Genomic DNA, 24,727 nt, shown 5'->3' on the forward strand with positions numbered 1-24,727 from the left:
GTGTGTGTGTGTGTGTGTGTGTGTGTGTGTGTGTGTGTGTGTGTGTGACTGACTATTAACTTAATTTCTGCAGGGCCCATATGTTTTCCACTTATTTTCTAATAAGACTGTTTTTCTCTGTCAAAGTAAGGTCAGTTTTGTTCTCTTTATCAATCATAACACCATCTTTTTTTCTTAATCAAGAACTACAGTAAATGGGCTCTTACTTACATGGTGCTTTTCTACTCACTTTGAGCAGCTAAAGCACTTTCTCACTACAAGTCTCATTCACCCAATCTCAGACACATTCATACAGTGCTTTTTTTTCTTCTTCTTCTTTCTTTCTTTTGATCTGTGTGTAAGCACTTTTTAAAATGTTTTTTTTTTTTTAATCTGACATTCACACTTACGCTCTGATGGATGTATCGTGCCCAAGGATACTTCGACACACGGACTAGAGTAGCCAGGGATCAATCCACCAACCTTCAAATGTGTATACCTGCTCTCCCATCTGAGCCACGGCCGCCCCACAAAAAGCTGCTAATACTAAAAATACAGTAAAGTACAGTTTTGCTTAATTTAAAGAAGTCTGTGAATTTAAAGTTTTGTTGGGTTTTTTTGGATTGGGAGTGGGGGAACTTTCAAAAAGATCAGGTGTGACAGAGATCTGTAAATGCCAGCAGCTGACATTTTGAAACAGAACGTTCTCCTCAACTCTGATAATGACCCAGATCAAATCATCCACAAGTGTTGACCACAGCTCTAAATTTTCATTTTATCCAAATTAAAAAAGTTAAACAAAAAAAAAAATGTCCTTACAAACCCATAGTAGTGTGTAACCTTGCAGATAGTTTGGTATTTTAATGTCCGTGTTAAAGGTTTCCGCTTGTTAATACAAAAAGAATGGAATTTCATTTTAGCACTAAGTGCAATGGAAAGAAAAATGACAATATAACAGAATTGACTGGCAATAGTTTTTAGAAGTCATTATTTTCAAAAGAACAAAGAAAGCAGTATCAGTCATGAATGTTCTCTTTTCATTTCAGGCTATCCTGGATGTGGTTGTCAACCTCCAGTTCAGTCTGATTGAGAAGCTGTGGCAGACATTCTGGCGTTATTCTCCCCCGGACACTGTAGAGGGTGCTACTGTCACAGAAAACAGGTGAGGTCAAGTAAATGATATACATGCAGTATGTTGTGTCTGAAGGAGAAATATTAAAATATTTAATGTCAGAAATTAAAAAAAAACAAACGGGTTAATCTGGGGTTGTTTTTTTTGTTTTGTTTTGTTTTTCATTTTGTAGCAGCATAAGTGAGATTGAAGCGCGGCTCCCCAAATCACAGCTATTGGTGCTGTGCAGAAACGAAACTGTACTCAAGTGGATGAGCACCTGCGACCATTTAATGTACCAGGCCCTTGTGGAGATCCTTATTCCTGATGTCCTGAGACCCATTCCCAGTGAGCCACAGTCACACATGACTCATGCTTTATTTGTTTGTTTGTGTTAATGTTTATGACAGCTCAATCATTAATGCAGTGTTGTCAGATTTGCCTTTCTGTATCATTTGTCAGGTGCCTTGACTCAAGCCATTCGCAATTTTGCCAAAAGCCTGGAAAGCTGGCTCACTAATGCCATGAATGCCATTCCACAGAGAATGATCCAGACCAAGGTATGTTATTGCAGATGTTTGTATTTGGCTGTATGGCTTTCAGATCACATACTTAGAAAGCATGAGTGTGTTCCTCACCCTTAAGTATGCATACGTCGAAACCTAAAGACTGAGATCAACAGCAAGGAGATGGTTTGTAAAGTGGTTTGCAGATGTATAGCAATTGTGTGCAGGCTAAATAAGGTGAAGTAGTTCTAACAAAGTAAGATTTGCAGTAGGATGCATTAAAGCTTATCAGGTACATAAATAAAACTTAATTGAATTATGGTGGCTGGCACTGAGCATAACTTCAAGGCCTGGCTGTAATAACACTACGGTTTAATAATAGATAACATGAATACCTAGAGCAGACTAATGTGTTTACGATACGTATGCATGTGTACTTAAAAAAAGATAACATCTGGGCTCTTGTTTCTTTTAACAGATTGCCGCTGTTAGTGCCTTTGCGCAAACATTGCGCAGATATACATCTCTGAACCACCTGGCTCAGGCGGCACGTGCTGTGTTGCAAAACACATCACAGATCAACCAGATGCTCAGCGATCTCAATCGTGTTGACTTTGCCAATGTACAGGTAAGAACTAAAGATCTTAACTACTGTGTCAAAGAATAGACACTTATTCATTTTTTTGTCGATTGTTTTCTGAAAATGTCCAAATACAACCCCTGTGTGACTGTTGCATAGGAGCAGGCATCGTGGGTGTGCCAGTGTGAGGAAGGAATGGTTCAGCACTTGGAGCAGGACTTCAAGGCCACATTACAGCAGCAAAGCTCTCTGGAGCAATGGGCAGCGTGGCTAGACAATGTGGTCACTCAGGTCCTCAAGCCCTACGAGCACCGGCCCAGCTTCCCCAGGGCAGCTCGACAGTTCCTGCTAAAATGGTCCTTCTACAGGTCTGTGGTAGAGGGTGGGAAATAAGTGTATTCTGAGACACACATGAGAGTGTGCAGCATTGTTTTGAAAAGACAAAAACACTTTGGTGTTTTATATTTCTGCAGCTCGATGGTGATCAGGGACCTGACCCTACGCAGTGCTGCCAGCTTTGGCTCCTTCCACCTGATTCGACTGCTGTATGACGAATACATGTTTTACCTGGTGGAACATCGTGTGGCTCAAGCTACTGGAGAGACACCTATTGGTGTCATGGGGGAGGTAAAGATGTTGCATATCTTGTTTTCTCTTTACTCTCTCTGACTTTTTAAAATGATGTTTCATAGTTAGTGCCGTTGTCATACACTATATTAAATAACAACCTGTAAAATCATAGAAAACAACTAAACAGAAAATTCTTTATGATAATTGTTTGTCTTTGCAGTTTGACAGTCTCAACACCTTATCCCTTACTAACATTGACAAAGGTATGTAAAATGATAATATTTGCTACAAATATTGTGAGGTTTTTTTATGTCATTGAATTGTGATGATTTCTGCATCTTCAGTCGTCTCTAAAGCTTCCTTTTAATGCTTGTGTTTGCTGTTTTCTCCTGTCTAGATGAAACAAGTGGGATGGACAGTGACTTAGAAGAGGACACGGAGGAGTCCGGGGAGCCTCTTGCCAAGCGGGAGAAGTCGGAGCACGAGGTAATCCAGGTGATCCAGGTCGGGGCACTAGAAGATGGGTCCCACCCTGTGGTGGGTGTTGTCCAGCCTGGTGTACTTCACTCTTTGCCGCAGCCCCCACAGGACCACACTGAGCACATCCTTACCCCCTCTGTTGGTACTCCGACCATCCGCCACTGCAGCACCACGGGCAACACCTATGCCTCTGTTTGAGGGTCTGGGGGCACAGCTGACCTTGTCTGGCCTCTTTTTGCCCTGTTACTCTTCACATATCTTTCTCTTTGTAAGTCTTGGTGTTTGTGTCCTTTTTCACACATTGTCTCTGTTTGCACCGGTGTGGATGTGCTCTCCTCTTCCAGCCGGGTCAGTGGAGGAGCAATGAAGTGCTGATACACCGGCCACGCTGTTCTGTCCTTGTCTTACTGCTTAGATTCTGGATGTGCTCGTTAAGTCTGTGCTCGGCAGCTGATGGAAGGGACCTGAAGGAAAAGGACTAATTCGACCCGTTAAATGTTTCCCGTTTCTGCCTCTGTCTGTGTATGCAGATGGGTTTTATCCCGAAGACAAATTACTACTGATAACTACTGATGTCTCAGAGCTCAAATCCATGTCACTAGTCCCAGTGGAGCAAAGGCATTGATTGACTCAAGACCTTACCTATTGTACATAATAGTTTTGCTATAATTTCAGTTAATATTACATAAAAAAAGAAATCATGGTGCTATCATTGTGTTTTGGGGTTTTGTTTCGTTTTTCCTTAATTTTCTAGTTAATCCTCCTAATTTTAGTATGATTCCATGTTGTCACACATTCCAACTGCTGATACACTTTTGGTTGAACAAAAATGTTTCTGTATGTAGCTAACAAAACTGACAAAGATACAACTTTATATATGATTTTAAATTAAGGATCATGGGGCAGTTTTTTTCCGTTCCCTTTGAAAATGATTTAGTAGCCACTCAACGATAGACACTTATAGCTTTTAGCCACATAAAAACTAAGGAAAAAAACCCTAAAGAGATGTCACTGCTGCTACTCTTGTATATAGGAAATTGAGAAGAAAGGCTGTTAAAAAGGAAAAAAAAAGTCTCTAATGCTAGCTTTTCTATGCACTCTGTGCATAACGCTTGCCTTCGTTAATTTTAGATGCTCTGTAATTCTATTTATGTGACAAGCTGTAATCTTGAAAACAACTCACCCGACACGTTCCCCTGTTTTTGCAATTTCTGTCTTAATGAAATTCCTTAAGTTTGCAGTGGACCAAAAACTAACGCAAGGAAACTGAAGAGTGAGCCAACTGGGGCCGCACAGAAGTTGTTTCCTGTCCAACAGTGCCATGTTGCAGAGCAGAAGGAATGTCAGGGATTTAATGTACCTCGGCTTTATCATAGTGCCTTATCTTTAAATGCAGCTGCCCGTGTAGTCCTGACTGTGTGCTGTAGAGAGCCTACAGCCCTTCTGCATTGTCCAAGCCACAGATTTGGCTTTTCTGGTGACTCGTGGCTGGATTTGGGCTGGCTCATCAGTGTTGAGACCAAGGGATGCAGGCGCAGACACGCCCGTTGTTTCCTCCAGCTCAGCTCTACTTAGCCCGCTACTTATCTGAATCATGGTCTGTAGCCTCTCCCCTGCCCTCACTCTGCCCTCTCAAGGCCTATTCTTGCATTATTAGCCTTCGTTTTTGTGTGAAGTGTGTGAACGTGCGTGTTTGTGAACATGGATGCTTATGTGTGCGCTGCGTTTTTATGTACGCATGTGTGTGTTTATGCCTGTGCGTCTGTGTGCTTGTGTGTATTTGTTGGAACACATCCATCAGTCACCCTACCTCAAACCAGTGGTGCCAGCCCTTTGACGCGTGCAGCACAGTCACCTAACCTTATTGCACACACACCACTGTACTGCACAAATCTCAACGCGATAGAGAAAGTCTGCATTGCTTTTCTCTCACCTCTGACACACGTTCCTTTCAATTTTTAGCCCGTGACATGCTTCATTCTTTGTTCCCTGTTTAAAGATCATCTTTGTACAGTGGACCAAAAGTAGATATTTTCTGATATTCAAAGAGATATAGAGAGATATATATGTATAGTATATATAATGATGATACACTACATATATTTGTTGTTGGGGTTTTTTTTGTTTTGTTTTGTTGTTTTTTTTAACGTGGTTGATCTGATTGTTTCTATGTGAATGTTTCTTATGGTAGCTCATCTGTAATTAGTTCATAGACTGTGAAATGGGAAAGGCATGGTGACTAACTTCTGATTCCTTAGACTACATCTATACTTGAACTGTTATAGCCTTCTATGTTGTGGAGAATATTGAGATTAATCCTCTAAATAGGAACATTTTGTTACTAAAATAAATCTGTTCTTATTTTTTCATGCTTGTTGAAATGCTCTGTACAATTTCTCTGCAAAAATGTTTATTTATTGATATTTATTGTGATTTTTTTTTTTGTTAAATTTTGTTAAATTGCTTATGTTATAATGGGTACTAATGATAACTCTTGATTATTCCGCTGAAAAAAGAGCAGACCTGTACAGAAAGGCTGGATTTTCTTTTCTATTTTTTTTTTCTTTTTTTGTCATTTATGTTGATTTAAGGGTAAAGGAAAAAAAATGCTGTTATCACAGCCCTTCAGCGGCTATCTTTAGATGCTAGCAGTACACTGGTACTTTTTGTTTTTAGCCTTGCTTGTGTGCCTGTGTAGAAAACATGCTTAACATTAGGGAAGTGTGGGAAAGTGCAAATGTCTTTTCAGCTATTGGGTCAGTGGACTCTACTTGATGTTCAGCCTTTTGGGGATGAGGATATCTGAAAAGTAAATTCTGACATTTCCAAACCTAGCTTCCTCACCAATTAAACCTATGCTACATCTGTAACACTAGCCCTGCTTGCCCTGCCAACGTGTAACACTAGCCGCACTTGTCCTGCTGGCTTAAGAAAAAAAAAAGGTCACTGATCGTATTGTAGAACTAGGCTCACATAAATCCAAGATTTTAACTGTATTGAATAGGAACAGCTTGAAAAGTCTCCAAAAAGAGCCAAGCAAACAGAGCGTCGGACGAGACACTGACGCCCTGGCTCTCAATATTAAACTGAGTGCAACTTAAGAGAACAGAGAAAGTAATGAAAAATGTCCAATAAATGGAGAATTTATTAATCTCTTTTATATTGTGGAAATCCTTATATAAATATGTGTTCACGTAATTGAAAAAAATGAAATGCACCATTCCCACAGGCTCCTTTCATGGGGTTGTGTCTATAAAATGTCCAAATTTGTTGTAAATATGGGTGTACTGTTAGGAATAAAGGTTTTGCAGAATACTTTTCTTCTTTGCTTGGCAATGGCATTTTTACCTTTCTCCAGCTGGATTATGTTATCACTCAGAGATGAAAAGTTATTTTGTGCATTCGAAGTGAAAATGGCTTAAAATGGATTTACTGGTTTTCCTTTAGGATCAAAAGTGCTTTCTGGTCTTGCACACCCTGCCATGTGCTGCTAGAAGCTTCTTATTTTTGTATCTCTCTCACTAAGTTTAGCTCTTTACCCAGTTTACTTTTACCAGATTGAGAAAGCCAAATCAGCATCTGGCACAATCTCAAAGCCTGCCTCTTTCCCAAAAGCTGGACCAATGTTAATGCAGCCAACACTATTATACTTTATTTCTGAGTGTCTTTGAGATTGATGAAGATTGTTTTTGTAACCACTGTTTGCAAATTTCCAAATAAGACCCTGGTGAAAGCTGAGAATTGCCTCTTCAGCTGAACAATATGGCAGCTTCACTGACCCATAGCGGACTCCAGTGCCTTTAATTTCACCCCGGCCAGAGCAGTGGGCCTTGGTGACTATTGGGTCTCTGGTGGGCTACAGATAGAGGCTACAGAGCAGACATTTCCTTGCACAGGTGCTGCCACTAAGAATGCTGAGGAAGCATAAAGACGTCCTCAGACTGGACTCCTGATTATTTACTGGATTTGACACACACACACGCGCTCATGTTGCTCATGGTAGATTGCCTGCATTTTATTGTACAGAACTGGTTAATGAACCATGATAAAAACTAAGTAAAATGCTCTCTCATTAATTTTTTTTTTTCTCATGATCGTGATTTGTTTTGAATATTTTCTGAATGCTGTGACCCGTTTTGAGATTTGTAATTTTCCTTTTTTTTTCTTTCTAAGTGCCATTTGACAGTCTAGTGAGTCGTGGCCATCTGTAGCACCCTCTAATGCAAGCACAAGCATTTGGGAGTGGCGTTTAGGGAAGGTTTCTATTTGGCTTCACCCTAGACAAAAGTGTGTATATATCAAAAACAGAAAAGGTATATTTATTTGTGTCTTAACTATTTCATTTGTTCTTTTGGTGAACATTTTATCTGATATGTTGGCTCAAAGTGCTTTTGTGATTACTTTTCCCCCTTCTTTTTTTGGATAATGTATAGTATCTGATATAATATATACACACAAACTTCATGTGACTTTCCTTTTGTGTGCTGTTAAGTTTTCTTCATATAATGTATATTTTTCAAAATTGGCAAAGCAAACCAACGTGTGTAGGATGATTTGTATCGTGTATTTTGCATAAAAAAAAAGCAAAAAAAAAAAAAAAGGATGATTCGGGGGCTTTTATATTTACGACATTATCATTTAGTGTGTCGTATTGATGATCATAGAAACTATTAAAGACACATGTAGTTTGTTTTTCTGAATATTTCAGATCTCAGCTCAGGCTAGCTTTAGTGTTGTTTTTCTTAAAATTTGTGACTTGTCTTTGCAGTAATAAACGTTTTCTTGTTCAAAGCCGGCGTCCTTTTTAACAAGCTTGATCCACTCACCGAGCGATGCCCATTAAATTTTATTCAACCATATGCATAGATATAAACATCAATAGCATTCGAACTCTGTATGTATTCAGATTGTATGGCAGAATTGTAAAGAAAAGCATGAAGTTGCATTTCTCGAAAATTGTACAGCTTTTTTTTTTTTTTTTTTTAGAACGGGTGGTTCATCACTGTAAAAGTAGCAAAAAGAGTATAAAATACTGCAACAGCTGTAGGTAAACAGAGCTCCAGATAACAAAAATATTGTTTGATCAATAATGCTGAACAAAACTAGAATGGTTCTGATAATTTAAACCGAGCTTGTACAAGCGACATAATACTGAAATGACTATGGTCCAATAACCTTTTCGCTTTTTGGCATCAATATGGCTTACACTTCCTCTCACAGTTCACCCCTCAGTTACTCAGCTAGAATACGTTAAAATAAAAATGGGTAATTTTGAGCCATCTTAAAGAAATACTCCACCTAAAGTGTCTCTAAAGTATTGAAGTCAGCCAAATACACCAGTCAAACCTGCTGCGGGTGAGTGTTTGAAAGTAAAAACAGATTTTGGGCAGATAGCACATAAACCGCAAGTAGTTTGAAATGAAAACCCTTCAGCTATGCTAACAGATTATATGATTACGACAAGTAACCACAAATGAGACTATGAAAAAGACAAATTAATTACAAATTAATAAAAGTGCTAAAAGACACTAAGCTAGTAAAAGAAATACAGTAACATATCAAGATTTTTATTTTTACTATTTCCTAATTTCAATGAAAATTTGGCTTTTTCAGTCCAAGCCATTACTTTCTCAGGGTTAGAACAGCCTTGACTGGTTGTTAAAAAAAGGAAAGTTTTATGGCGTTGAAAGAGAAACAGAGTTCATCTAAGATGTGCTTTTCAAAATGCTCTGTTATTACAAAAAAAAAATTCAAAAGGAGAATATAAATCATAGCACATCAAACAAGGACTGCCAGCACTGAAAAAATAAGCAAGATTACAGTTTACGAGAGCATGGGTAATGTAGAACATAATTTTACATTAATGTCCAGATCTGTGAGGGGGAAATAACTCCAGGTACATGAAGCCGTATAAGAGAGCCATAAGAGGAGGACTGGACTGGCCGTATACTCCAGCTGAAATCACATTTAGGATGAGTTGGGATCAAACACCTAAATTGTTTGAGAGCCGAATATTTCACTAAATAATTTACGCATGAAAATGGATGGATTGGCTTCGCACAGCATCAACACTAAAGCTGCACTAATATTCTCAGTGAAAATATTTTCTTTAATTCTTATCATTGTACCTTGAGTGTTTTTGTAACCTCAGCCTTGAGGTTAGAGAGGCACAGGCCGTGTTCGTTTGATGTTAAGCAGCCTCACTTAGTAAACAATCAGCCTCCTTTTTCATGGCCGTCGTCTTCCACTGCGCTGCGAGTCCTCCCAGTGTGACTCACATGTTCCTCCAGCTGTTTGGAAGTCACTGAAACTGCAAACCTGGAGTCTCTCAAAATTCTGGAAACTGCTTGCAGTGCTGGATTTTAAAGAAGTGTGTTTTGGAGTATACTGCTGGCCTTAATATCCTCCTTCCTACTCCTAGAAACTATTAACCATCCCCGTGTTTGCAGTCCTCCTTTGGCACTCCAGGCTTATAGTTGGAGTTTTTCTCTTAAGAGTAGAGTCAGATTTTTTTTTGTTCTGTTTTTAACTGTTATTTTTCATTTATTTATTTTTTAGTTTTTTCCTAATACAGTTCTTATGCTTTAACTCAGTCAAGAGGTTGAGGGTCAGCTATGGGCATGGTGTGCAGAACTTCATCCAGTAGTTGCAGGGCTCGGTGTAAATGGATCTCAATCCAACAGGGTGTCTCTTTAATGCTTTGCCGTGGGTAATCCGGCCCCCAGCCCTTCACGAAGCTCATCCGGAGGATGCACAGCCTGCGCAGGTCATCGACCCCAATGCCTGCAGCAGCTGACAGACCTGCAGGGGAAATTACAAGCGGCAATTTTTAGATCGACGTGGCACTACAGGCCAAACCAAAGCAGAGAAACGTGAGGCAACTGAATCCATGTGTCTGTGTGGAACATACTAAGTAGGTACAGTTACCACACAGAGACTACTACTAATATACTCGTTCGTCCCACTCACATCAGGTTGCATATTGTACTGCATTTCCACTCAATTTAATTTAGCCTTCTAGCCTTACTGACTACTCAAAGCACTGCAGACTAAAGGTCATCCATTCATACAGTGCTTTACTCTACACCCTTCAAGCACTTTTTCTACCTTTCATCCATGCACAATTGAGCTAAATTTGCATGTAGCCAGATGAAGCCCACACAGGCACAGGAAGAACATGCAAGACGCACACAGAAAAGACTCAGTCTACCCACTGCACCACCGGTCAGCTATAAAGACGTTTCTTTCATTATCATCATTATCATTAACAGTTAAAGAAAATGAAGTTGTTTTTAAAAAGTCTCACAAAACAGTCTGACAAAACCAACAAATAAAGGAAAGAAAACATTGTTTGCTTTAATGCATAAAAAGACGAACTGTGCATAACAGGTTATGAATAAATACATTTTATCTCAAAAGTGCTTTGGTCAGAGTTTCTTATCTGATATTTAACATTTACCAAACAAAAATAGAGCTTGTCATAAAAACACAAGTAATCATAACAATATACTTGTTCAAGGCTAAGAGTGGTAGTAAGAAGACTCACTGATCGCAGGGGCGATGCCTCCCACGGAGCCTGGACCTGGAATATTCCCAGCGACTGCAGCTGCTTGCGCTGCAGCTGCTGCCTGAGCCGTCGCTGCCTGCTGCTGCATCTGCCTGTGGCACTGACGCAAGTCAAACACCTGGCAGGGGACAAGGCAAATGCTAAAAATCTGTCTACAAATATTGAGAGACTCCGTGTATATATGGTCAAAATTCTCTACCAGTACAACGAAAAAGGGACACTTCACATAATCTACTGAGATTATCATTAGTCCAAATCTCATAATTATGCTATTCGCACCTTAATGTAAGCACTGGGGTAGATCTTGTGAACTGCGTCGCCAGGCGCACGTCCAGCCTCTCGGTCCAGATAATAGCTCTGCACAAACACTGCGTGATCACTCAGACAGCGCACCCAGACATCTCCTTCACCTTTGCACTCCAGCTGCACGCCTTTGCCGATGTGGAGCCTAACGACATGAAGGACAGGAAGTAAATAGTAACCATATTTGACATGAATTTCTTCACTAAACAATATCATGATATATTTTAAAGTGTGTGACATAGTACCTGGCTCTCTCTATGTTCTCCGTCCTGTGGACATTGCTCAGTTGACCCAAGCAGAAGCGATCCCCTCCTGATGGATCGACATAGCCATCCACAGTCACTATTGGACATGTGGATGGAACTTTAAACGTCTCCCCAACTTGGACATCCATCTCAAAGTATGCAATCGAACACCAGTATTCTGGAGCTGAAACAACCAGCAAGCAACCAGAGGTCAATCAAGTTCACTCATAGCACAATTAGGGATAAAAAAAAAAATTTAAAAAGCAAACTGTCTTTGATCTTCTTCTTAGTACTTACCAGGGTGGTTGGATATGGGTGGCTGGAATGCAATTTCATTGGTAACAGGCCCTGTAAATCATGTTGAAAATAATTACACGTGTATTTAAACAGAGACTTTTTATTTAGAAATGAGTATTGAACACATAGCAGCTAGAAATGACCAAAAGAGGCTAACTCATAAACATAATGCACTGACCAGACATCGATGGTGAAGACTATTTTACTAATTTTCAAATCAACTTTTAAATTTAATAAGCTTAACTCCACTCACACAGAAGTATTATCTCTAATATCTTCAATAACTCATAAATAAACCATCACCTATTTGGCTTCACGTCTCTGTAGAATACTAATGTGTTCTGCTACAGCAGCCAGTCTTTAACTAAACTACTTAACAGGGTTAATTAGCCTAAAAGCACATTTGTCTCCACTGGCTTGAACGCAGAAAATTACAAATGAATTTATCAGATTTGACTTGTCCAAGCTGTGCAGAACTTGTGCATGTTTTATATTCACTCACAGTAATGCCCTGTGTGAGGCATGGGCGGATGATGCTGTAGGTGCCCATTCTGGTGCTGAGGCCCCGCTGGGGTGAAGCTGGGGTTTCTGTTCCAGTTCGGGGTAGGATCTGTAAGCATACATTTAAAACAGCTCCATTAATAAATAGCTTAAAACAAAAGACTAAATAAAAGTAACTTTGGCTAAATAAGTAATTAAATTAATTCATTCCTTAAAAAATGCTTATTTAAATCTAACAAACCCCAAGTGTAAAACAGCAACATTTAGATTCACAGTGTTTTTAAAGTAGCTGCATTATTTTAATTTTGCAGAAGGTGCTGACACTGTTTCGTGACTTACTTGAGGGTCCGGCACTAATGGTCGAGAAAGCAGAAGTAGAAGCTGAACTGCTGCCCTCTGATGGGGGAAGTAGAGCAGGGCTGTTGAATGTTTCCTGTGGGCCCGGCCTCGACGGTGGATGCTGGATCGTCGGCAGGTGATTTTCAGAGCTGGAGTGAGATGGCTGGTTATCGTAGTCATACTCATCCTTTACTAAGAGTGGACCTAGCAGAACAGGACATGGTTAGAACTGAAGAACATTCACAGAAATCTATGTTGAGCAAACAGAAAATGCTCACCCTACCTGAACTTGAGAGGGTCAGTCCTGATAAGTCTGCAAACACATTTAACAGTGAGACATTTTAATCAGCATCACTCTAAGTGTGGCTTAATAATCAAAAGTAAAAATTAGGCAAGAAACTTGGATATTTTAACTAAATATTATGTATAAATATGAGATATGACATCAAAGAAAATGATCACGTTGAATAAACCCTAACATTCTTATATAAGCCCTTTATTAGTACTCTATATATATATTAATAACTCAAAAATTAAAATCTACTCACCAATTCCAGGAGAGACAACCCTCTCGTAGTGGTATGGGTTGACACAAACATTGTCACACTTCAGGTCAAACGCATACTGGCAATATTTCACGTGTTTTAACTCATTCTTGTGTAGATCAGGCCATCGCCATAATCTGGCATAGACAACGTGGGGAAACCCTTTCCGCCCCGCCACCTAGAGCAAAGAGGTGCATCAAATTAGACAGGTCCTTAAGTTTTCCAATTTACAATCACAGGGTGTAACACCAACAAACACAGAAGTATGAATTTGCTACTTTACCTGTAGGCGTCCATCCAGAGTCCGCTGTATGGTGACACACTTGCTAGGATGAGCTCCATTTGTAGTGATGGCTGTAATAAGGGAATCCAGCTCATCTTTCTTCTCCTTGAGCTTCTTGACGAGGCTCTCGATAGCTCGCTTAGCGAAGCTTTCGCTCTCTCCTCCCTGACGGTGGCACATGAGGCTGTGCACAATGCTCAAGCAGGCATCATTACTCGTGGGGGTGCTTGTGATTGACATCTTGCTCCTTAGGTTTCAACCTTGGGGAGGCTTTCCAGCTGTATCCTCTTTACCTTTACCAGAAGAAATGAGAAGGTAAAATTACCGTCGAGTCACTGTTGCCCAAATTTAGCAACCTAAAGCAGGAGGAGAACTGTCTTCAGTGAGAGTTGAGATGATAATCAGGATTTCACACCACAATTCATAAAATAAAAATCAATCTGTGAATCACCTCAGGTGGGGAAGAAAACTAACTGACATAATACTCAATGTACTGGCCACAGAAAGAAGAGTTTTTCTGGCAACTTTTCCAAAGAAGACTGCTCGAGGTTGTCTCTGTATCTTTGATTCAAAACTTTATGCACATATGAACAGGTGCTGATAACAATGTTGTCATTCTGACATCTGAGTTGCAAGGCACATAATTAATTTGTAACCATTGCTTTAAAGTTCCCATTCATCCATTAGCAACACTGCATTGACAAATACAGTGTGTTGTACGGGGAGCAAAATAACTTCAGTTTCTGAAAAAATTAATTGATACTCAGTTAAAGTTTTACTTATTACTACAGTCTCACAAAAAAAAATGTAACTAGCCTTTGTCCTAATAAAGTCATTCCATCTTAAATCAGTGTAAACATTCTGATTGACCACTTTGTCAAATTTGAACTTAAATGTTTATATATGTTTTTCTTTGAACTCTGGGGCCATGCTCGAGATACGAGCATGAAATTTTCTTACCATAAAAGCCAATCAGAGTCTGCAATTTGGGACTAAGATAAAAGAAAAGTTCACATTTCTAATTGTCTGTTTTTGGTATCGGTCACAAATTACAACCCCTAGTTCCCTATAACGCTAAAAGAGGCTAGTGATAATTTCAGGCTTTTATCTTTAATAGTTTTTGAGATATTCGTGTTCAAACAAGGCCTCAAATTTCAAAGTGGGGAAAACGTGCTGAAAGTTGACAGATTTTTGAAAAATATGTGTCTTTAAAAGTATTACACATATTTAGCTAAAACTTCACACCCACAATTATACCTGTACAAACTATGGATCATTACATTTTTAGGCAAATCGGAGAGGAATGAGCAAAAAAAAAATTTTGTTTTGTTGTTGTTTTTAAAACTGGTGATTTAAGATGAAATCACCATATAGCTAATGGAAGCGGGTAACTTTATATTTCCTCTATCCCTTATACCCCAGTATGATGCAGCCCAGCCTGGTCGGTACTACACTGCTCGTGATCATGAATAACTGTGTATTCATATTAATGCACGTTTAGCAAATGAACAATTAATGAACAGAATAAGGAGAGCCAGCAATTTCCAGTTCATCCTCTGTTAGCATTAGCTAACACTGGGTTACTCGTCAACTAATTCTATATATAAATCACAACACAAGTCAAAGAGGAAATGTTGCGCACTTACAGTGATACCACCGAGCTGTAGCCTTGTTCCTGGATGCAGGAGATAATATATGGTTTACTTTATCTACGAAGTGCCAGCGTTAACTAGCTCGCCTTAGCGTTATTTCGGCTAGCTTGCTAGCACACGCTAACATTCATCAACTTCACGCCTAGCTCGCGAGGGTCTCCTGTGATGGACCCAAACCTAAAAACCTCGTCAAACGTTTCAGTGTAATACTCGCTAAACTCGCACGCGTTTATATGTTCGACTTCTTATACTTCACTGATAATGTGAGGGGGAATATAAATGCTAACAACAACGCGTTTTACTAGCTAGTTAGCCACGAAAATAAACAAAAAAAATCTCCACCCACCACGCTCCATCTGCGCATGCCCACGCAGGAGATGACAGGCGTGCCGCTGCGGTGCTGTTTGTTTATTTTACAGTAAAGACAGTGAAAATCTCCGCGCTGCTGTGAGCTTAAAGCTCATATCTGAGAGCGAAAAGTGACTAAATTGTTACAGCGAACCTATTCATTTTTCAAGTATCAAAGTCTCAGTGAGTTCTAGGATATTCTACGTGTACACTGCACCAAATACTAATTTTTTTTTTTAAAAAAGAGATGTGTTCCTCTGTACTTGATCAGATATTATTTATGTTATTCATACCATGACTTCCTGTCATAAGGCTTTCTTTTGTTACCCCTAGCAAACCAATGTTTTGAACAGCATGGCTTTGTGATCAAAGCCACAATTAACTGTTCCTGAGAGATGCATAGAATACATACAAGCATAGAAAAAAACATTAGTCTTGGGGTTTATTTGTATGCTACATATGCTGGCTTTATTTTGTGAAATTGCTTTATGTTTAACATTAATATCTGTCATTGCTACATATATAAGTTTAAGTATTTAACATTTTTTCAGATGCAGAGTTAAACTGGAGACAATGAGTCAAGTCTCAATCTGGGACTGTGAAAAATGACCTTGGGTTGGGGGTAAATTAAATGGGCTACACAGAGAGATCATTTAATTTCATCTACTCACATTTACTTTACGTCTCCAGCTATTTTCAGTCATGGTGGATCAAACTATAATCATTAAACAAAAGCTATGATTTCAAATAATTGATTAAAAATAACTGGGACACTTAAACACTAGTTTTTCCAGGAATATCTTTTCTGGTTCTGCATAGAAATAAACATTTATTTCCTGTTGCATGCCACTAGTTTCTACCTGTAAATGCATGACCAATCATGTCCCAGTCAGCTTTAACATGAAGCTACTTCCCACTGTTAACAGAGCAGTGTTTTAGTGACGTTTTTCTCAGTTGCTTTGATTCATATGTTTCATTCATAGTTTTACTCTCCCAAATTAGACATCATCAATTGTGTAAGTCAGCTGATCTAAATGACAAAAATCAATCAATATGCTAACAACTCAAATGTGTATTGTAAAACATTTTACAGTAGTAACAATATACTTTTCCTAAAACAGCTCATACATGCAGCATAGCACTATGTATATATAAACTGCAAAAGACCATAACTCATCTCAAATCTGTGATTCATGTGTCAAAATCAAGATTTTTGCATGAGCGTATAAGTCTGTGCAGCCAAAATAAAAAATTCCTTTGGCACAGTGCAAACCAGGGGGGTGGGAACGGTTAGCTATTTTGTCACAATGACTCTTGAAGTGTGTTACTCATTGTCTAATTTCCTAAGAGTTTTGTTCTGCAACGCTTCACTGACATTGAACTCCTGCTGTGCCACACTGTTAATTTTCTGAGTATAACAGACTGACATTTTGTAGTAGTTATGAAATGTTGCATTCAAAAGCAAGGTTGGAAAGGAAAAAAAAATTTGCTTTCATGTCAAAAAGAACGTTTTCACAGGACTCAATGCAATCCTGTGAATAACTAAGGAGATTTTTATTGCTTCTTTTAGTGCTGCTAATCAAATACACTCTATGATCATCAGAAAGTGTGAGCATCTTTATAAAAGAAGAAGTTTGAGCACATTCAGCTGTGTGCTAACCCAAAGCCAAGGAGGAAAGAGATCAACAATGACCTTGGAGAAGCAGGAAGGGTTATTTATTATTATTATCATCATCATCATTATCATCATTATTATTATTATTATTATTATTATTATTATTATTATTATTATTATTATTATTATTATTATTATTATTATTATTATTATTATTAACCTTTATTTAACTGGGGGAAAAAACTCTTGAGACTAAAAATGTCCTGGCCAAGCAGGACAGCAGTGCCATCATAGTTTCCATAAATTAATAGCACATACACAAACAAATCCATACACCAGCTAAGTGTGTATGGATACATGATCCTAAACACACCAACAAATCTAACAAAGAAATCTGAAAAAGAAACAAATCAAGATGTCCCAGACAAGTCCTCAACCTGGCTGAAGTCCTGTGGCACAACCTTAAAGGAGCTGAGCATAAACAGTTGCCAAGAAAATCTTAATGAACTGAAGCAATATTAAAAATGATGTGGGCCAGAATTCCTCCATAACAGTGTGAAAATTGATACAGTCATACAGAAAACAATCATCTCGAGTTATTACTACTAAAGGTGGTTTTACAATAACAGGCCATACTTAGCTTTTCATAGAAATCCTGGTAAAACCTTTTTACATGGATGGAAACGACAGACACAGTAAGAAAAAGACAGAAATTGTACACAGCACAGAACAAAATCCTAATGATCTGCAACATGTAAGGCATGGCTGTCGACACAGAGCACAGGCCTACTGTGTACAATAGTACGTTATAGTAACAACTGGAAATTGAGGGTGATCCTGACGCTTGCCTGGGCAGCAGATTTTCATCCACGATCTTTTCTCCTACATCTTCCTTTATACTGTTGTGCTCTGTTTTTACTTTCCTTTACATTGCTATATCATCACATATCCTTATTCTTATGGGCAGGCTGTTGCCTGCATTAAATGTTTATCTTAGCAGCTCTTCCAACACCACAAATTACTGTAACTCTGCTGCGCTCAAGCTCTATAAAAATGCTTTACAGTCTTCATACTCATGACTTCTAATGTGTGTGTTTGGCAGATTTTGACAAATAAACAGGCTATTCTGAATATGATGACTCACACAATGCGATAGTGCTGCATTAATTTGGACGATTAAAGTATTGAACTGATATAAATGTCTGTTTCGCTCACACAGACATAAGCAGGCTGTAACTCTTCACACTGTAAACAATTGCACTTAGTCATTTGCCTTATTATTTATTATGAGCACATGTTTAGGGGGATTTTACATATTTTGAAAACTTCAGCAGAAATATTCGAAAGCAACTCGATCAAAAGAATATATAGAAACTTGCAGATGATGTTTGAAGCACACAATGCTGTTGGGCCAGCATTACACTGAACGAGAGAACGATGTGTCCTTTACATTATATGCAAATATAATGGCAGAATAAAGCAGAATGCAGAACCACGTGTTCTTGAAGAGTATTTCTTTGAGTACAATACAATAAAAAACACAACAGCAGTCAGCCATCATCACAACATTAATAGTCTGTAATAGCAGCTACTCAGTGTCAGTCAACATATGCAGCACACAATTATTATGGAATTAGAAGGTGAAGAATACACCTACACGGTCCACTATTGTTCTGAAAGAATATGCATTTTTACAACCCTGGTTTTATACAGCATCAAAGTAATTCTGTGACTGAGCGGGTAAAATTTCACTTTGACAGTTAAAACATTTTGGAGGTTAATAGTGTTTTGTTTCATGAATGAACTGTTGTGGAAAGTGCATGTTCAGTACTGAGAAATCTAAAAAGGGAGCCAAGAAACGTGCCAAAGCAGCTGAGAGCAAACATAGAAGAAATGGTCTAACATGAACAGAAAGCTTTTCAAATGTCACGTTCTGTACCTTTAATCTGCAACTGCTGTAACAGCGAGCTTGACCTTTTATGGGTTTCGCTGCCTTGGAAGAAAGGAAAGCCTATTTAATGAATGTTTCGTAGATATTTTAGGCTGAGTAGAAAGTGTTTACATGTAAAATGTTTAACCTTAATGAGATTATGTTTATAATTTTAAAAAAAACACTTTGCAGAAATGAAAGTTCTTAATGATAAGAAAAACAAACAGTAAGACTTTTTCTTGTCAGGAATTTTTATTGAAGCTCTCCTGTTGGCTTCATTCTTGGTATATATTTGTGGCTCATGCTTTATGCTTACAGTTTTTCTCAGTCACTTTGGTGCTTTTCTGAGATCAAAATGAAAATTCTCAAAACTATTAATGCAACCTCCGCAACATTTAGTCATTTGTGCAATTTCTCCTTCCTCTGAACAAATTGCAAATGCTCTTGGACATGTATCAGGTGCTTTCATACAATACTCTGCCATCGACAACATTATCATTTGCTTATGTCATGTCAGTCAAAATGAACTATACTTTTGGATGCTAAATAGTAGTTTCCAATAAAACTAATAGTCTTTATTTCATTGCTTGAGTCATTACATACAGAATTGATGAATTCGTTTTCAAATGCTGTCAAGCAAATGCTATACCTTTTTTTCATTATTTTGTCCTGTCCTTGAAATTGAACAATTTCTCTCATGCCATACTCCCTGAGAATGAGAGGGGTGGATGTCAACTCAACAAGTATGTTGTTGTGTGGGATAATGTCCCTTTTCACTACTCACATCTGGTCAGACAGTGGTTTGCAGCACATGACAGAATACCTGTTGAATATCTCCCTCCCTACTCCCCATTCCTTAATCCGACGGAGGAGTTTTTGTCTGCCTGGAGGTGGAAGGTTTATGACCGGCACTCACATGCACAAATGGCCATGGATGCAGCATGTGACGACATCACAGCAGAGTCATGCAGAGGGTGGATTCGCCACTCCAGGAGATACTTTCCTCGCTGCATTGCAAGGGATGATATGCGTTGTTATGTAGATGAGAATATGTGGCCAGACAGACAGGAACATCTGAATGTGCCAGAATGATTTACCTATGTTCAGTTACAATATGTACTGTTATATTGTTCACATTTGTGCACAGCTCTACCAAAAGGGTGTTTCTCACGTTTTTTCTAAATACGTGACTGTAGAGTATTTTTCTTTTGCACAATGTTGTAGAATTACAAAAATCCTACACAGTAAAAATGTGAAACATATGTATTCAGTGTCTTGTACTCACTTACTTCCATAACTACAGGAATGTCTAACTTTACTGTATATTTTACTGTACATGGCTGTGCAAAAAACGTATAGTGCTCTCTTGAGCATTTTTAGGTAGTGTCACCGAGTTCTGACCTTTTTTTGCATTGGAAGACACTGAGAGACTACTGTACACTGTCCTAATGAAAACATGACAAAGCCATTTGATTATCTTGTTCATCAAGATGGTGTCAAGACTTCTCATTTTGATGACACTGACAGTTTCATTGACATGAATACTTGCTTTTGAGGAATGGATCATCGATTTTGAGCAAGTGACCTGCTTTTGCAGGTTATCCACTAGGTTTTGCAGTTTGCACTAATTGTTTTGAGAAATACACTAACTGCTGTGCAAATGTTAATAGTGATGTGAGAAAAGCACCAAAGCGACTGAGAAAAACTGTAAAATAAAATATTTCTCACATATTTAATACAGTGGGGCAAAAAAGTATTTAGTCAGCCACCGATTGTGCAAGTTCCCCCACCTAAAATGATGACAGAGGTCAGTAATTTGCACCAGAGGTACACTTCAACTGTGAGAGACAGAATGTGAAAAAAAAATCCATGAATCCACATGGTAGGATTTGTAAAGAATTTATTCGTAAATCAGGGTGGAAAATAAGTATTTGGTCAATAACAAAAATACAACTCAATACTTTGTAACATAACCTTTGTTGGCAATAACAGAGGTCAAACGTTTACTATAGGTCTTTACCAGGTTTGCACACACAGTAGCTGGTATTTTGGCCCATTCCTCCATGCAGATCTTCTCGAGAGCAGTGATGTTTTGGGGCTGTCGCCGAGCAACACGGACTTTCAACTCCCGCCACAGATTTTCTATGGGGTTGAGGTCTGGAGACTGGCTAGGCCACTCCAGGACTTTCAAATGCTTCTTACGGAGCCACTCCTTTGTTGCCCGGGCGGTGTGTTTTGGATCATTGTCATGTTGGAAGACCCAGCCTCGTTTCATCTTCAAAGTTCTCACTGATGGAAGGAGGTTTTGGCTCAAAATCTCACGATACATGGCCCCATTCATTCTGTCCTTAACACGGATCAGTCGTCCTGTCCCCTTGGCAGAAAAACAGCCCCATAGCATGATGTTTCCACCCCCATGCTTCACAGTAGGTATGGTGTTCTTGGGATGCAACTCAGTATTCTTCTTCCTCCAAACACGACGAGTTGAGTTTATACCACAAAGTTCTACTTTGGTTTCATCTGACCACATGACATTCTCCCAATCCTCTGCTGTATCATCCATGTGCTCTCTGGCAAACTTCAGACGGGCCTGGACATGCACTGGCTTCAGCAGCGGAACACGTCTGGCACTGCGGGATTTGATTCCCTGCCGTTGTAGTGTGTTACTGATGGTGACCTTTGTTACTTTGGTCCCAGCTCTCTGCAGGTCATTCACCAGGTCCCCCCGTGTGGTTCTGGGATCTTTGCTCACCGTTCTCATGATCATTTTGACCCCACGGGATGAGATCTTGCGTGGAGCCCCAGATCGAGGGAGATTATCAGTGGTCTTGTATGTCTTCCATTTTCTGATGATTGCTCCCACAGTTGATTTTTTCACACCAAGCTGCTTGCCTATTGTAGATTCACTCTTCCCAGTCTGGTGCAGGTCTACAATACTTTTCCTGGTGTCCTTCGAAAGCTCTTTGGTCTTGGCCATGGCGGAGTTTGGAGTCTGACTGTTTGAGGCTGTGGACAGGTGTCTTTTATACAGATGATGAGTTCAAACAGGTGCCATTCATACAGGTAACGAGTGGGGGACAGAAAAGCTTCTTACAGAAGACGTTACAGGTCTGTGAGAGCCAGAGATTTTCCTTGTTTGAGGTGACCAAATACTTATTTTCCACCCTGATTTACGAATAAATTCTTTACAAATCCTACCATGTGGATTCATGGATTTTTTTTTCACATTCTGTCTCTCACAGTTGAAGTGTACCTCTGGTGCAAATTACTGACCTCTGTCATCATTTTAAGTGGGGGAACTTGCACAATCGGTGGCTGACTAAATACTTTTTTGCCCCACTGTAAGTTCCACAATGATAAATTAATCCATTCACTGCCTGTCCGTATCTCTGCCCTGCACACTTGGCCCATGTAAATCTGTTCGTTGCGTGAGGATCCTATTAAGTTCCACAGTGTTATTCCATTATTGTTATCTACTTCCGACTGTTAACAGCAAAAGCTAGGTGATGATGTGACATGTATTTTTTCCATTTGTACCGTTGCCTTGGCCTTGATAAGAGTGTAAGCATGCCAGTGTCAAAAAAGGGAAGTGGGAGGGTTCAGAGGGCAGCAGGGAACCTGATGGCAGAATTGTCATTAGGACAAGCTGGCGCTCGAGACCAGGAATCTGACACCACCTTCTCACAAATGCTACCACTTGGAGTGGCGTCTCATCCTGAGTGATGGCCTACAAGACTCCAGGCTCTGACACCTCTTTATCACTCTGGTATGGAAGCAGGCAGAGTGAGGCCCGCCAGGCATGTGGCGCTAGAGGGACGGGGATTACGGCTGACTGATGGGGAGTGCGGTGATTACCTGACAATGAAATATGTTGCACAAGCTCAAAAACATATTTGTTTTCAGATATTTTATTTATTTTTTCCCAACCGTATTAGCATTTATGTCGAAAGCCAAAAAGCAAGATATGAATGGTTGGTATAAAGCATGATTTCACAGCAGTCGACTGCAAGATTAAGCAAGAGAAATAACATTTTTCAGACAAGAAGCCCCGAAGAGCTCCAACATACCGTAAAATCCTCTCCTGGTCAAAAGCCATCGAAAATACATTTTCTGCAAGTATGGCAAGCAAATAGGAGAAAGAATGTCAGTCTTTAAATCATCTGGCTGGCTCCAACATGCCACAGGGCAAAGAAGTAAATTATGTCATTTAGAAATTTGTGGCTGAATATCTCAATATAAAGCATTTCAGCAGGATTGTTATTCAAATAACACATAAGGCTTTTCATAATTTAAAAAAACACGCATTACAGTTTATGTAGTGCATAAAATATGTATAAATTATTGAAATAAATATAGATATTGAAGAAAATGTGGAGACTTACAAAGGAAGTTTTTTGTTTAATTTCTCTCAGAATCCCAAAATATTCAGAAGGTTATTGCTGTTGTCTGCATTATTTAGCTTTTTGGCTCACTCCTCATGATGTGGCATGAGACGGGAACAACATTTATACTTTGATTTTCAGATATTTGCTGTCAGACAATCATTTCCTCTCTCTTGTTTTGACTAATAGATGATTGTGGTTAATGATTTGCAGCATTATATCGAAAGGCTTATAGTCTACATTAATATAAGGATTATAGATTTATCTTTATACAATTGCAAATTTACATCATGTGTTCATTTCTAATTTACAACTAAGTCCTGACCTGTGCTTTTTACACACCAATGCATAAGATCTTAGATAGATAGATAGATAGATAGATAGATAGATAGATAGATAGATAGATAGATAGATAGATAGATAGATAGATAGATAGATAGATAGATAGACTCTGGAGGAACTGGTGACAAAGCATATCCATGCAAAAGATAATAGCTGGGTGTCATTTGAACTGACGCATGTGGTTACACTCTGGCGGAAGTCAGGGTGTGCAACTCACAGACTCGAGGTTCATCTTGCATGTATGGGGTCAGAGGATGAAGGGGCCACACAAGAGGCCACAGAGGAGGCAGAAACCTTGGTGGACATTGACAGGAGCTTGGACGGGAAACAAAATACAATAATGATTGTGTTCTCAGATGATCAGAGCAGAGACCGCAAACAGGACAAACAAGAGCTCATCCAAATGATTAACCACGAGAATGACCTTCCTGAGAACATGGGCAGGGGCCAAGAACCCTTCTGGGAGCATGTTAATCACAAGAACAGCCATGCTAAACAGGACGAGCTAAACCAGCAGTCTCTCATGCGACCGCAGTCCAACCTTATCTATGACGCACCTCCTCGAATCCGTCGCAATGTTAAGAGCGAGTCATGCAAAAGAACACCTCTCTTTGTGGATTTTAAAGACATTGGCTGGGATTCATGGATCATCCAACCTCTGGGCTACGAAGCGTACAAGTGCAATGGCGTATGCAACCCGCCTATGACTTCTGAGGTCTCCCCCACCAAACATGCCATAGTGCAGACGCTGCTGAGTATAAAGAATCCAGATAGAGCACCGCGTGCCTGCTGTGTACCCACAAAGTTAGAGCCAATCTCACTACTTTATCACGATAATGGTGCGATTACTTTCAACCACAAGTATGAAGGAATGGTGGTGGCAGAGTGTGGCTGCAGATAGTCCTCAGAGTATTACTTATTACTAAGACTGTGTTGTGATGGATCTAAAAGTCATCATCTTAGAAACATCTCTCTATCTATCTATCTATCTATCTATCTATCTATCTATCTATCTATCTCTATCTATCTATCTATCTATCTATCTATCTATCTATCTATCTATCTATCTATCTATCTATCTGTTCTATCTATCTATCTATCTATCTATCTATCTATCATCTATCTATCTTCTATCTATCTATCTATCTATCT

At 39.2% G+C, this 24,727-nt stretch overlaps 3 protein-coding genes across 5 annotated transcripts in view; 2 read left to right on the forward strand and 1 right to left on the reverse strand.

The window, feature by feature from the left end:
* The window catches only part of rfx3 (regulatory factor X, 3 (influences HLA class II expression)), an 18,578-nt gene extending 11,265 nt beyond the window's left edge, over nucleotides 1-7,313 (forward strand). For both annotated transcript variants that reach the window (XM_005941557.3, XM_042221679.1), the window contains 8 exons: nucleotides 1,026-1,141; nucleotides 1,284-1,438; nucleotides 1,553-1,650; nucleotides 2,075-2,224; nucleotides 2,336-2,544; nucleotides 2,650-2,803; nucleotides 2,967-3,009; nucleotides 3,144-7,313. In XM_005941557.3, the coding sequence (XP_005941619.1) occupies nucleotides 1,026-1,141; nucleotides 1,284-1,438; nucleotides 1,553-1,650; nucleotides 2,075-2,224; nucleotides 2,336-2,544; nucleotides 2,650-2,803; nucleotides 2,967-3,009; nucleotides 3,144-3,424 (1,206 nt within the window). In that variant the 3' untranslated portion in view covers nucleotides 3,425-7,313. The remainder of the gene's footprint in view (nucleotides 1-1,025; nucleotides 1,142-1,283; nucleotides 1,439-1,552; nucleotides 1,651-2,074; nucleotides 2,225-2,335; nucleotides 2,545-2,649; nucleotides 2,804-2,966; nucleotides 3,010-3,143) is intronic.
* An 828-nt stretch (nucleotides 7,314-8,141) lies between these two features.
* smad4a (SMAD family member 4a) lies at nucleotides 8,142-15,320 on the reverse strand. 2 transcript variants are annotated; one of them, XM_042221680.1, is made up of 11 exons: nucleotides 14,953-15,320; nucleotides 13,307-13,662; nucleotides 13,027-13,201; nucleotides 12,762-12,791; nucleotides 12,479-12,682; nucleotides 12,141-12,248; nucleotides 11,639-11,689; nucleotides 11,342-11,525; nucleotides 11,073-11,241; nucleotides 10,773-10,911; nucleotides 8,142-10,027 (listed from the first exon to the last, which is right to left on the reverse strand). In XM_042221680.1, exons 2-11 carry the CDS (start codon nucleotides 13,544-13,546, stop codon nucleotides 9,816-9,818), a joined length of 1,512 nt encoding a protein of 503 aa, XP_042077614.1. In that variant the 5' UTR covers nucleotides 13,547-13,662; nucleotides 14,953-15,320; the 3' UTR covers nucleotides 8,142-9,815. The 2 variants fall into 2 exon arrangements, with proteins under 2 accessions (XP_042077614.1, XP_005941620.1); XM_005941558.3 differs by having other exon boundaries at nucleotides 13,307-13,599; nucleotides 14,953-15,319.
* Nucleotides 15,321-22,573: 7,253 nt separating this feature from the next.
* On the forward strand, nucleotides 22,574-24,566 carry LOC121814684 (bone morphogenetic protein 10-like). The gene is made up of 2 exons (XM_042221725.1): nucleotides 22,574-22,648; nucleotides 23,691-24,566. Exons 1-2 carry the CDS (start codon nucleotides 22,574-22,576, stop codon nucleotides 24,474-24,476), a joined length of 861 nt encoding a protein of 286 aa, XP_042077659.1. The 3' UTR covers nucleotides 24,477-24,566.
* Nucleotides 24,567-24,727: the final 161 nt, after the last annotated feature.

This window comes from Haplochromis burtoni, unplaced genomic scaffold (assembly GCF_018398535.1).
Source record: "Haplochromis burtoni strain Fernald_Lab_line unplaced genomic scaffold, NCSU_Asbu1 Contig_72, whole genome shotgun sequence".
Lineage (NCBI taxonomy): Eukaryota > Metazoa > Chordata > Actinopteri > Cichliformes > Cichlidae > Haplochromis > Haplochromis burtoni.

What these genes read in the sequence shown, in the direction of transcription:
- smad4a (XM_042221680.1), bottom strand. Translation starts at nt 13,546, where the DNA reads ATGTCAATCACAAGCACCCCCACGAGTAATGATGCCTGCTTGAGCATT. An exon ending in CTCTGGATGGACGCCTACAG is followed by an intron (nt 13,202 to 13,306) that starts GTAAAGTAGCAA and finishes TCTTTGCTCTAG; the next exon opens with GTGGCGGGGCGGAAAGGGTT. An exon ending in ACTGACCCTCTCAAGTTCAG is followed by an intron (nt 12,683 to 12,761) that starts GTAGGGTGAGCA and finishes CTGTTCTGCTAG; the next exon opens with GTCCACTCTTAGTAAAGGAT.
- LOC121814684 (XM_042221725.1), top strand. Translation starts at nt 22,574, where the DNA reads ATGGCCTACAAGACTCCAGGCTCTGACACCTCTTTATCACTCTGGTAT. An exon ending in GGCAGAGTGAGGCCCGCCAG is followed by an intron (nt 22,649 to 23,690) that starts GCATGTGGCGCT and finishes TAGACTCTGGAG; the next exon opens with GAACTGGTGACAAAGCATAT.